Genomic DNA, 14,359 nt, shown 5'->3' on the forward strand with positions numbered 1-14,359 from the left:
ATAATTCTATACAACTGACACGTTAATTAGCAGTTAGGGTAATTTCATGTGTAAGGTTGGTGATTCTCAAAGCAGGGCCTGGATAGCGGCAGAGCAGGAGATGTAGTTTGCTAATGACTTGTTTGCGTGACTGACCTAAGGGACTTGAATTGCTTGGGTCACACTGACCTTTGAACTGATTTTGTCTGGAAGTCTCCAAATGTGAGGCCAAGTCTCAGCCATTCCAGACATTTGAAAAGTCTTTTCTTTTTAAATCTCCAGAGAAGATGGAGCCCATGATTTCCTTCCAAAGTCTTTACTGACAATTTTGTCTTTAAGGAATATCGAGTTCAAATCCTTTGTATTCCAACAGAAGGACCCCCCCCCCCTTTTTTTTGGCTATATCCTTGGTAGGTCACAATTTTCTGCAGAATAATTATGCAATGAAATGAGGTCATATTCATAGTAGCATTTTAAAATGAAACATGATTTGAAGTAGCTTCAGTTCCTAAATTGATCAGTTATATTCTTTAAATTAATGCCATTTCTATTATTAAATTTCAGTTTGTGCTTGCTGGCCTTAAGTAGTTTAAATTTGATTAGTCTCTTTTTTTATCCAGAATGTAAATAACTAGATAGTTCAAGTACCTGAAGTTTTCTACTTTGTGCTCTTTTGAGAGAAGCAATGATAAATGTCATACTGACAGGAAACATTTAAAAAAGAAAAAGCTATGGTGACAAATTACTATCAAAGGTACTATACAGTCTCCTTCATCTTTTTATCTCAAGTTTTTATATAGAAATGTCTCACATATAAACCTCAAATGTTAGGAAATTAAGAACCATTCTAAATCATCAAAGAAAATTTACTATAGTGTGAATAAGGGTGGTACAATCAATGTATAATGATTGAGTTAAAATGGTATCTTAACTGCCACTTCTTATAGGAATGGAAATTACAGGTGGCAGATATTTAAAAATGAGAATGATGAAGCAATTTTTTTTTATTTTGAAATGTGATCTCAATGAGAACATATAAAACACCTAGTCTGTAGTGGATTTTTCAGGTGTAATTCAAAGTATAACAGGTAATGTTTATTTTCTCCAGTTAAGTTGCAACAGTTCCCTTAGGTTTTTTAGAGATGTTGTTTTAGAGAACAATGAAAAAGATTTCACATGGAAGAAAGAGCACTAGTTGTACTAGATGTCTGGCCACCTGTGTTCTTAACCATTTCAACTACTTCAATGTTCAGCAGTTTTCACTAAACATCTTAGTTTATCTAAGGGTTGAGCTAGGTATTGGACATACAATGGTGAGCAAATAGATGTTTCTTTGTTTCCTTTGTAAAATTTTATGATTTTTTTTTTCAAATCAGAAATACCTTGAATAGTATCAAATACCATACATGCAGTAGTATTAGTACATCTTTATGTATACGTCAAAGAGGTTGAGATTTTCTCATTTTAAAAAAGTAGTATTGGGACACCTGGGTGGCTCAATCGGCTGGGCATCTGCCTTTTGCTCAAGTCGTGATCCCAGGGTCCTGGGATTGAGCCCCACATCAGGCTGCCTGCTCAGTAGGGAGCCTGCTGTGTGCGGGTGTGCACATGAATAAATAAAATCTTTAAAAAATATGTTAAAAATTTTTTAAAATCGTGTTTGTAACTGAACACAGTAATATTTAGGATCTGACTGTTGGTAAAAGGTACCTTATTTCAGCTTCTGTAAAATGGAAGTAAATTGTTTAACATTTACATTTTGAAGAAATCTTAAAAAGAAACCCAACTATCTGATAAAAAATCTTTCCAGTATTATTGTTATCATAGTTGCTTTTTGTCTTCTAGTTTGAGGTTTGCTGCAGATTGTCCTACTCTTGATGTAGGAATGGGAGAAAAAATTGAGGGCCATCTAGGTCAGTTTGTTTTTCAGAAATGCAGAGTTCCCCAATCTCCCTTATCTGTCTGAGGAGACTTTCCAGCTACTACACAGCTGTTGTTGTTTAGAGATTCTTTATTCTAGGTGCTTGGTTGGTTGGTTTTCCTCTTTATATCTTGGGTTAGAGTAATCACAGGAGTTGATTTTTTTTTTTTTTAAGATTTTATTACTTTATTTGACAGAGAGAGACACAGTGAGAGAGGGAACAAAAGCAGAGGGAATGGAAGAGGGAGAAGCAGGCTTCCAGCTGAGCAGGGAGCCAGATGTGGGTCTTGATCCCAGGATCCTGAGATCATGACCTGATCCGAAGGCAGCCGCTTAACGACTGACCCATCCAGGCACCCAGGAATTCATTATTTACAGAGAAATTCCTAAAGTGATTAGCGGTTGGATTAATGGTTTTCAAAAAGTGTGATCTGAGGAACCCTGGGGATCCCTGAGACCCATTTAAGGGAGTCTGTAAGGTCTAAACTGTTTTCATAATCATATTAAAATGTTACTAGCCTTTTTTTGTGTGTGTCGACACTGCAGTGGTGGTACAAAGGCAAGGGTGGGTAAAACTGCTGGGCCCTTAGCATGAATGAAAGCAGTGGTAACAAATCGCTATCTATATTTATCATTATCTTCACCACTATGCATGTGAAGTAAAAATAACGCTAGTTTCACTTAAGAATGTATTCTGTTGATGAATCAGTAAAAGTTACTAATTTTAGGAAGTTTCATGTCTTTTTAAATATTGTTTGATGAACTGGGAAGTTACAAGTAAAGTACTTCTGTTGCATACCAGAATATAGTGGTTGATTCAAGGGGAAGCATTTGTGTAGTTGTTTGAGCTGCAAGCAGAATTAGCTGCTTTTTTCATAGAACATCATTTTTACTTGAAAGAATGCCTAGCAAACTATGGCTATTCAGACTCGGGTACATAGCCCATATTTTCCTGAAAATGAACATAGTGAGTCTGTCATGTCGAGGAAAACAATTGGTAGTATTTGTTTCCAATGATAAAAATTGAGCTTTCAAGTGAAAACTAGAGTTTTTGAAAATGTGTAACTGTGATAGTTCCTAGTATTTTAAAGATGAAATAGGTGGTGATATCAATGAACGTAATATCTGATATTTTATCATGAAATTTGTTGATATTTGGAAGATTTGCATAACTCAGTGAACCAATATTTTCTAATAATGTATGATGTTACAAAACCACGTGCAGATAATCCATTTAAAGTACAAAATAAACGAATAGACTTTAAGGGACTACCATGAAAAGTTTGTTGTTGTGGTTTCACATGTCACATTGCAATTAACCTTTGAGAAATAACTACTTGTGTGTTTTCAGAAAAAGGCTATTAAAATACTCCTCCCTGTTCAACTACCTACTTGTAGGAGTCCACATTTCCTTCATATTCTTGAACTGAACCAACCTACTACAACAAATTGAATGCAGAAGTAGATATGACATTCCAGATGTCTTCTGTTAAGCCAGATATTAGAGGTTTGCAAAAGTATGCGAGTACTACTCTTCACACAGAATTACTTTTGTTTTGGAAAATACAGGTTTTTAAAATAAAAATATTTATATTAAAATGTGCTTTTTATTTTTTAATAAACTAATATATATTAAAATTTTAGTTGTTTTTATTTCTAATATAGTAATTTATTTCTTGCTAGATAAGACTTACATAAACAGAAGCTCTTTTAACTTTGAGAGTGTACAGAGAGCTTGAGACCAAAAAGTTTATGAACTGCTGGTGTAGGGCTTGCTAGCTTAGGTTTCTACAATCCAACAGATTTTTTTTCAGCAGAGATTCTTTTCCTTTCATTTATCCTTTGTTGAGTGAGGTCTCCCTGATAACCTAGTGACCTACTTGTTAAACTCATTGGCCTATCTCACTCTTCTTTCCATGTCACCTCCATAGTATTTGATGTTGGTAGCCTTTTTTTTTTAATTGAAATTCTCCCTTTTTGATGTCTCTAACACAACTTATTCCTAGTTTTCCTTGTATATCTCTGGAATCAATTTCTACACGCTGAAAGCTGGCTTCTTCTCTATATACTTCACTTTGTACCTGGCATAAACTTTCTGGAATCTAAGCCAGAAACTATCATTGTCTCAACTTTGATTCTAACTTATCATCTCCCATGTCCTGTCTTTGGATTGTCTCTCTGTCAGAGATATCTGACAGATTGGATATCTGTCCTTTTTCTAGTTTATGTTGCTGTAGTTTAGAAGCCTATGTCATTTCTCTCATGAATTATGACAAATTGGTCTCTTCTCCATGATGCTGCTAACATTGTCTTCAGTATGTTTTTTGAAACTATGTGACTATGCAGGTCCCTTTATTTAAAAAAAAAAAAAAAAAAAAAGTGAGAGAGATCTCTCCAGTGAATAAAGATCTCTTCATTGACGAAAGGTTGAGATCCTGAGTGTGGTATTCAAAGCTATATTATTTATCTCTGAACTGCCTTCCTACCTTTGTTTCCTGCTGCAAATCCCAACGAATCTAATGCTGCATCAGCACTGAAGTGTTTTCATCAAATGGCCCATCTTAAATTCTTTTGGGTTACAGCCTCCCCACCCCAACTGTTTTATTGATTCAGTCTACGTAAATGTATATGTAATTATTCCTAGAGAATCACCATGTTGTAGTAGTATCATCTAGATGTTTATCTGCCTTTCTGGGCAGTCTTACCCTCTTTGGTATCCCCAGAAGCTAGAAAAGTAGTTGGAATATTATAGGCACTTAAACTTTTTCAGCCAACGTTCCTTTAAATTTTACTCTTGCTATTTGACACCTAGCATTGCTTTTCCAATAACTTTTTTTTTTAATTTATTTTTTTATTTTGAGTAATCTCTATACCCAGCGTGGGGCTTGAACTCAGGACCCTGGGATCAAGAGTCACGCCTTCTTCTGACTGAGCCACGCAGACACCCCTCAATAACTTTTAGGACTGTGTAAATGTTATCAGACTATTTTGTTTATAATTTGTAGGTATATATTTTAGCATTACTTTTTAAAAATATTTCACAATTTTGTCTTGTATTTTGTTGCTATTATTTGATTCAAAGCAAGTGTTTACAGTAGACTAGTAACTGAGATGAGTGGCCCTGAATCTTCATATCTTTTGTCTTTAAACATGGAAATAGTATTTTTATAACATAGTAATGTTATAACACAATATGTGGTTATTTTGAAGAATTAACGTAAAGAAATATTGCATCTCTTTTATGTACTTTTTTCTGTTACTATATTTGTTCTTGTCATATACTTAAAAAACATGTATGTGGGCAAGTAAAAAAATAATTTGCGTCTCAATTCTGTAACATTTTTAACTTTACCATTTTTAATTTAACATATAACAATATATTAGTTTCATATTTCAAGGATGATATGTGCATGAATACCTTAGCATTTTTATGGTATAACTTTAGAAAGTTGCTTATTATTCTTATCTCACAATACTTATATAGGTCTTGTTCAGATTTTTGAAATTTGCGTAGCATGGCTAAAAATGGGAAGTATTTCTTGACTGAAGTAAACTACTGAAGTCATGAAAGAGTACACTATATTATGAAATATATTTTATTCCCTGACTAAATTTTAGATTTTCTGCTGGGTGATTTTAAAAGTTAGATAGTTGATATTGAGGGCTTGTCCAAAACTAGAATATGCCAAACATAGATTTGTGATATTTGAGGTCATTTAATTGAAAAATAGTTTAGAATTCAGATTTTGCATTTGTTTGAATTTACAGTTTAAAGTTAACAAATTAAATTTAATTATAATTAAAATGGAACTAATTTTTACTTTATGTGATTGAGATAATCTTTTACCTGTGAACTTGTTACTTTTAAAGATGAATCAATTATATAAATTAGCAGACACCTATACAACTGTAGAAATTAGGCAGACAATAAAGAAATAATGGAATTTTCCCTCATCTTGTGCTTCTTTACTATTTCCAGTTGTCCAGAGTCAGACTAACAGGATTACTTGCTGATATTTTTTTACAGTTCTGTTACTGTATTGCATACTGAGGTAACTGCTTATTCTTCAAAATGTAGTTCATGTCTGTTCTCTTTGACCCAACCGAAACATGCCTTCCTTTGTCTTTTGTGCATACCTCTGATTGTGATCTTCATCAAGCTTTAGCATTTCTTTATAAATTTAGGCTTGATTTTTGTCTTTCTCGTGAAGCTGAATATTCTAAGAGGAAGAATTATCCAGAGAGAGGAGGGTGGCTCTTTTGGTTAAAGTTGTGAGAGTAGCCAGTGTTCTCATTTTAGAATCTGAATAGTCCCTCCAGAGTTTGTGATGCTTATCGTCCTATCATTTAGCATATTAGAGTTGTGCTACATCTATGCATTTACTCTCTTGATGAGTTTAAGGGAACTATGAGCCTTTCATTACCTTTTTCAAAGATACTTGACAAAGTACCTGGGAAATAATAGGTGTTCAGGAAAATTTTGTTGAAAGAGGAGTATACATACTAGAAAGGAAAGATTGTGATTTTTTAAAATATATAAGTTTTGAAGAAGTAATTCTGATACAGGTTGTGTAAGTCATTTGGAAAAGAACTCTCATGTATACATGTGTGAATTATCAGAAGTAAATGGTCATGAACAAAATTCTAGAATTCTGCCTATGCCTCATGAAAACATACCATATGCCAGGAATTATGCTAGGACTGTAGAATCGTGGATGAGATCCAGTTCCATACTCAGAGAGTTTGAATTCTAGGAAAGATAGATAAATGGTATTTGCTAATGAGTAAAAAGAAGAAGGAATTTAGAATTAATTTTCCAACATAGTCCTCATTTTTGGAGAAGTCCTGTGTTCAAGTTAAGAAGGAAATCAGTTATTGCTGTAGTCATTATGAGTCAAGACCTTTTGGTTAAGTGTGTTTTAACATCATGGCCAATTTCCAGTTTGATCAGTTAGCTTTCTCTTGAGAAATTTAAGCCAAATGAAACTGCCACGTCACTATTAGGTAAAACCCTCTTTTCTTCTTCCTGTATAGGTCTATGTGTATATAAATATGAATATTTTAAAAAGGAACTGTTTTTAAGATGATAATTGTCATATAATTGAAGTAAGATTTCAGAGAACTAAAATTATTTGCCTGTGACAAATTTACGTAGGATGGTATAGATTGTTGTATGTATATATATTGAATAGTTAATAATCCCAGAAACCATCTTTTTTGAGAACAGAATAATTTTATAATGGAACTGAATTTAACATCTTTCTCAGCTATCTTACTGATTATATTGGCAGTAATTTCCAGTGTGCTACTCAGTTGTTTTGTTTTGTTTTAAAGCATTGTTGAGAAAATGAAATGAGTTAATTTCTGAAAAGCCTTCATTAGAGTGGCTCACTAAATGGTAGCCATTACTATTAAGGTATATATTTGAAAGAATATTTATAATGTATTGCTATAAAATTAATTTTGTTATTGGTGGTTTCTGGAGGGTAGGAATTCAGTAAAAGCAGTATCTTTAAATTATTTATTCAGGTGGTGATTTTCTGTGTTCAGAATGTTTTCCTATATATCCTTCCATTTGCTGATCAGATCACCTTATGTGGAGGAGAGGAAGATGGTCATCAAATCACAAATTAGTGTTAGAGCCTGGAGTGAAATGAAGATTGACTACTAGTTGATCTTTTCAATCCTTTTGTCTCTCATAAAGAGATGTATAAAACTCTATTTGAGTGAAAGACTTCTTTGCTTATTATTTTCTTTAAGATATTAGAGGCCAGCATATTTTGGTAGAAAGATTAGCATTTTGTGGAGTATTAAGTTTTCATTCAAGATTTAATGAAGCAGGTTTTTAAAAAAAAATACACATTTTCATTTTTCTTAAATAATCATCTTTCATAGCTTGAAATTTTAGTGGTATTGCAAATATGTAAAATATGTCCTTGTAATTTTAAAAATTATTTAACGAGTATTTACTGAATACTGACCATGTTTTGTTTATTGGCTTTCATGGTTGTTAAAATCTCTGACTTTTGTTACATGATCTATGATAATATCTAGAAGATTCAGTAGGCACTCCATTTTGCAATATTGTTAATTATGGGAAATTAAAGAATCCTGAGAATTTTAGAGCTGGAAGAAACCTTTCAAGAGCTTCCATGGTGTTTAGTCATTTCCTGAGACAGGCTAGTTTTTATAACTTGAAACCTTAGTAGAAGAGGGAGAAGATTGTCTTCAGAGGAAAGATCTTGAGGGGCTTGGGGTAAAAATGTTGGTATTAAAACTCTTGAAATAGGTTGAGGACACCATTGTTTGCAAATCCTTCCTGATTGGAATTTTGAGCTCAGTTTAGAGGATTTCTTGTTGCTATACTGAGAACTGCCAGGTAAAGCATAGCAATTTGCTGGGTGAGGTCTTTTCTGTTTGTTCAAACTCATGGCTCTAGCCTAGTATCCTCTTGGCAGGTAAGAAAACAGGCCTGGAAAGATTGTAACTGTTTAAAAGTCAATAGCTTGTTAATGTCAGATTCAGATATTTGGATTTCTAGTCCTTTTGAATCACCTTGCTGTGGTAACATTTAAATTTGCTAGCAAGTAACTTCTTAAGGATTTCTTCTTGTAAATTTCATATACCTAGATCTAGTGCTGTATGTGTTGATAATTTCTAACATTAATCCTACTTCTTATAACAAATATAATAATTTATATTAAAACTGGGCTAGCAGTATAGGAAATGAAGAACAAAATGAAAGCCCCCAAAATAATGAAGATTTTTGAAGTGCAAATGTTAACAAACTTCATTTTGATGTTTTTTATAGTAACACTTTTTGTGCAGTGTATCCTGACTTCTTTGATATCATAGTATTTCTTAGAAGAAAAATCTCTATGAATATAATTTCCCTCTTTTATGGCAACACAATAAAAGTCATTAATAGTATAATTAATAACCAATTTGACTACATGTATGTATATGTGTGAATAATAAAAAGTTTGTGCAGTCTACTGGCAATTTTTAGACATGAGTTAAAGCACTTCATTTTTACATGTTTTGTAGTCTGGTCAGGGTTCTTCTGCACACTGTCATACTTTATAGGATGTACTAGGGACGATCAACCTATAACAGCAGCAGGTAGCTTATATTTGATGCTAGAAAGGTGAGTGCTCAAGAAATAGAGCTCTAGGCACATTTGTAGAGAAGGCAAAATTGTTTTGGTCTTCTGTCATCTTTTTCCATCCTTTTTTGCTATTTATTTTTGGTCTCCCCAGTGCCCAGAGTCTCCTCACTAATATTCATTTCTAGATTGCTTTTTTTTTTTTCCCCTAGCTTGCTTGCATTCTGAGAGGTTCTGATTCCTTTATTTTCTTCACTCCACCAGCAGTTCTTCCTTTACTAGAAAATCTTTTTTGTTTTATCTGTTCTATAAATCTGAATAAAGTAATTATTTCAAGTGTAACTATAAACAACCTGAGCATGGGGGATAGAGTTATTTTTTTCTTAAGGTAGTAACTCTCATTCTGATGATAAAAATATTACTTGTTCATTGAAGATACTGAAGAAATAGAAGGGGGGTGCCTGGGTAGCTCAGTTGCTAAGCACCTGCCTTCAGCTCAGGTCGTGATCCCAGGGTTCTGGGATCTAGCCCTGCCTTGGGCTCCCTGCTCTGTGGCAAGCCTGTTCCCCCTCTCCCACTCCTCCTGCTTGTGTTCCCTCTCTAGTTGTCTCTCTGAATAAATAAATAAAGTCTTAAAAAAAAAAAGAAATAGAAGGAAAATAGGAATGCCTGTCGTCTCTCCAGCCAGAGATAGCTACTTCTAAAATGTGTTTCCGTTCTTTAAACGTGGATATTAGTGTTTGTTTATTTATATTGAATTTAGTGAACATACAGTGTATTACTAGGTTCAGGGTGAAGTTGGTGATTCATCAGTTGCATGTAACATGCATCGCTTGTTACATTAAGTGCCCTCCTTAATGCCAATCACCTAATTACCCCTCCTCCCCCATCCACGTCCCCTCTAGCAACCCACAGTTTTTTCTCTAGAGTTAAGAGTCTCTTATGGTATGTGGTATGGTGAGTGCTGTGAATTGTGTAAGACTGATGAATCACATACCTGTAGCCCTGCAACAAATGATACATTATATGTTAATTTAAAAAAATTTTTTTTAAAAAGTCTCTTTTGGTTTGCCTCCCTATCTGGGTTTTATTTATTTATTTAAAGATTTTACTTATTTATTTGACAGAGATCATAAGTAGGCAGAGAGGCAGGCAGAGAGAGAGAGAGAGAGAGGAGGAAGCAGGCTCCCCGCTGAGCAGAGAACCCGATGTGGGGCTCGATCCCAGGACCCTGGGATCATGACCTGAGCCGAAGGCAGAGGCTTTAACCCACTGAGCCACCCAGGCACCCTCCCTGTCTGTTTTTATCTTAAATTTATTTTTCCTTCCCTTCCTCTATGTTCATGTTTGTTTCTTAAATTCCATGGATATTAGCATTTAAAAGTGGAAGTTGAGGTGTCTTTCTTTAGCATAGGAGAAAGGAGGAAACTTCTAAATCAGGGGAGTTCTCTGACTTCCCAAGATAGCTCTCACCTTGACTTGATTCTTTCTGGGCTTCAGGATGTTTCACAAACACCCGTCCTAGGGAATGCTCTTTGAAAAAAAAAGCCAAGATTTTGGAAAATACGGTGTATCCTATTTTTGGAGTTTAATAAATTAAAAGTTCTGAGAAGTCCTCCAGTAGAACTTGTTTTCGCTTTGTTCGTTGAGCAGTTCTCAATCATACTTGACTGGGTTTTCTTTTTTTTTGTTTGTTTTATTTCCTCTTTATTATAATATAGAACTTTTTGGGGCATACTGTTTTGTAGACCCTTGCTACTGAAGGGTGGTCCAGATTCCACTGGCATAGACATCATTTGGGAGCTTTTGGAAATGCAGAATCTCGGGGTGCCGGCTGGCTCAGTTTGAGGAGTGTGTGACTCTTGATCTCAGGGTTGTGTGTTCAAGTCCCACAATGGGTGTAGAGATTATTTAAATAAATAAAACCTTAAAAAAAAAATGTAGAAGCTCAGGTCCCACCAAGGATTTATGAGTCAGAACCTGCATTTCAGCAGATCTCTAGATTATTCAATATGCACATTAAAATTTGAGAAGCACTGCTCTAGTTTTTTTCAGGTTAAGCTAGCGAAGTGGGCAAGGCTTTGACATATTCATTCCATTTGAACTGCGTTTTCCAAAGGTCTTTACTCTTTCGGGGGTGTACATGTGTGTAGGCATGTACGTGCATGTATGGGTGTTCATTTGTGTACAGGCAGGTAAGGGTGGGTGTGTCTCTGTTTATGGTGCCTCCTCTCTGGCCAACACTTCCCTCATGAACTCTTATGTTCAAAAGTGCCTTCTCTGTTGACACTTCCTCCTTCTTATCCCTGTTTCTGATATCCGTACACAGCCATACGTTCGTTCACCCATACAGCTCATTCAGGCTTGACTTTGGGAAACCTGTGAGAGGGCAGGTATCAGGAAATAAGTCAGTAGAGATGTGTTTGCCAGTTAGAATCAAGTAAGAGGTTTCTTGAGAGTGGAAATGAGCTAGCCTTCCATCAGAAGAGCTCAGAAGTTTTTAATTGTGTTGATTGAAGCCCTGAAGTCTTATGAAATTATCTCACTGCTTGTCACTGGGAGCAAGCAAGTTGGGCTCCATGCTCCCACACTCCACTTCAGCCACATCATCTGTGCTTTTATACACCTTATTTATTGGGATTTCTTTTAACTTTTATTTTTGAAAGGTATTTTACTATCAGAACATTTTTTCTTTAAAAAAAACCACTGCCTTGTTCCATCCATTTAGTCTTCTACCACTAAATGCTCTGTTCAGCAGAGGCTAGGTTAATTGTAACTGGACTGCTTATCCTCACATTTCAAAGATGAGCTAATAATAAGTTTAGTGTAGTGATGGGTGGATTTGAAACTTTCTCCCTTGAAAATCCTTTTATTCCTCCCTCTTTCCAGATTTTATTTATTTATTTGGCAGAGAGAGTACAAGCAGGGAGTAGCAACAAGCAGACGGAGAGGGAGAAGCAGGCTTCCTGCCAAGCAGGGAGCCTGATGCAGGGTTCCATCCCAGGACCCTGGGATCATGGTCCCAGCCGAAGGCAAATGCTTAACTGGCTGAGCCATCCAGGCACGTCTTTTTAAAATTTTTATGTGTATTCAGCATAGTGGAAAGCAAAGCAAAAAAAAAAAAAAAAAAAAAAAAAAAATATATATATATATATATATATATATATATATACACACACACACACACACACACGTATATTTCAGGGTTTCCTGCCATTAAGTACTATAGTGCTATAGTGGTGAAGACTTGGGACTCTGGAGCTTGATGGTTTGGGTTTAAATATTTGTCCTACCCACCACTTACTGCCTGTGTGACCTTGTGAAAGTTAATCAATTTTTTGAGCCTCAGTTTTTATGTTTATACAGTGGACTTGATAATAGCACCTACCTCATAGAGTTGTGAGGATTAATTGAGATAATTCTTATAAAGTACTTAACAGAGTACCTAGCGTATAGTAAGTCTTCAATAAATGTTAGCTTAAATAATCAAATACATGAGTGGTGATACAATTTACGTGTATAACAGTCCCCTTTGTCAAGCATGTGGGTTCAGGTATGCTCTAACAAAACCAGAGCATAAGAACAAGTGTTTTCTACTAAAAGATAACATTTCCAGAAATTGCTTCAGGGAGAATTTCACCTACCTCTTCCCCTACCTCCCTCTTCTTGTTTCCTACCCTATTTGTGCCTGCAGGGTGTATGTGTGTGTGTGTGTCCTAGTAACTTAGTGTAGCTTGTCACATAAACATTGGGGCTTACCAGTAAAAGTTTTAACTTTAGGGGCGCCTGGGTGGCTCATTCGTTAAGTGTGTGCTTTCAGCTCAGGTCATGATAGCAGGGTCTTGGGATCGTTAAGTGTCTGCCTTCAGCTCAGGTCATGACCCCAGGGTCCTGGGATCCAGCAGCACACGGGGCTCCCTGCTCAGCAGGAAGCCTGCTTCTCCCTCTCCTACTCTCCCTGCTGTGTTTCCTCTCTCGCTGTGTCTCTCTGTCAAATAAATAAATAAAACCGTTTAAAAAATAATAAGAAAATAAAAAGCACTTTAGTAGTACAATAGTGGTAAGCAGTGTCTATAGACTTAAGAATTGAACAGTTAAAAACAGCATTTTTTAACATGGTTTGCCATAATTAAAGAGTAAGTCTGTTTCCAGGATTGAATTGTCAGAAGGCATGTTGATCGTCTTTTTAGGCCACTTTTGTCTTCTGGTATATTATGCTGTTTCTTCTACCTTGCACTCTACAGTCCTTCACAGTTTCTTTCTTAAATTTTTTTTTAAGATTTTATTTATTTATTTGACAGACAGAGATCACAATTAGGCAGAGAGGCCGGCAGAGAGAGAGGAAGGGAAGCAGACTCCCTGCTGAGCAGAGAGCCCGATGCAGGGCTCAATCCCAGGACCCTGGGATCATGACTTGAGCTGAAGGCAGAGGCTTTAACCCACTGAGCCACCCAGGTGCCCCTAAAAATTTATTCTAAGAAACTATTTTGCTATGTGATATGAAGGAGGAGAGAAGTGTTTTTTAACTTTTTACAGTTGAAGTCTGTAGGGTACCGCAGGCAAAGATCCTTGGGATCATGACCTGAGCCTAAGGCAGAGGCTTTAACCCACTGAGCTGCCCAGGTGCCCCTCTTTCTTAATTTTTATGAGTGCTCAGGTATCATCTCTCAAGAAACATTTATCTCTAGGCCAGAATGAATGTCCTTTCAGTTACTCTTGAAGCATTCTATGCAAAAATGTGATGATTATAATTACATAGTATATTGAAATCATTTTGTTTCTGTTTCTTTCTTCTTTCCAGGATTGTAATCTCTTGGAGAGCAGTATCATTTGTCCTGGAATCACATTTCAGCTTAAGTCTCCACCTTGCCATTTATAGCCTTATAACCATATGGCTTTATGGTGATGATTCAGTGTGATAAATGATGTAAGGAACTTAGCATAGTTTTTAGTTAATAATAATAATAATAATTATAAGTTATATTAATAAAAATTCCCAGTGCTTGTCACTGTGTCTTGCATAGATATTGATAATGCTTGACTGCAAAGGCTCTTTATCATTTATCTGATTGCCGCTTTAAGCTGTTTTCTACTTCTTGTTTTCTAAGGAACATTTATATCATTTTATTTCAGGAGTCTGTCTGTGAGTTGGATAGAATATGTTTTATTATGCCCATTTTACTTGACAAAAGAACTTGTACTAATCGAAGTTATCTTCTTACTCCACTTTTTCAACAGTTTAAAAAATGTTTTCTTTTGCCATCAGTATAATATATAGTTTAAACCACAACCAATGGCATTTTATTCTTATGTCATGCTTGCTTTTTTGTTGAATCTGAACTAGAGGCAGAGAA

The 14,359-nt window shown here is 35.4% G+C and overlaps 1 protein-coding gene across 4 annotated transcripts in view; it reads left to right on the forward strand.

Moving 5' to 3' along the window:
• Window positions 1-14,359, forward strand: part of YAF2 (YY1 associated factor 2) — a 76,119-nt gene that overhangs the window by 3,221 nt on the left and 58,539 nt on the right. Inside the window, exon 3 of one of the 4 annotated variants that reach the window (XM_032877012.1) lies at window positions 600-733. The exons of the other annotated variants lie outside the window; for them this stretch is intronic. Within the exon in view, the coding sequence (XP_032732903.1) occupies window positions 711-733 (23 nt within the window). The 5' untranslated portion in view covers window positions 600-710. The remainder of the gene's footprint in view (window positions 1-599; window positions 734-14,359) is intronic. 4 annotated transcript variants of the gene reach the window in all.

The sequence above is a fragment of the Lontra canadensis genome, unplaced genomic scaffold, assembly GCF_010015895.1.
Source record: "Lontra canadensis isolate GAN:19392208 unplaced genomic scaffold, GSC_riverotter_1.0 scaffold59, whole genome shotgun sequence".
NCBI classification, from domain to species: domain Eukaryota; kingdom Metazoa; phylum Chordata; class Mammalia; order Carnivora; family Mustelidae; genus Lontra; species Lontra canadensis.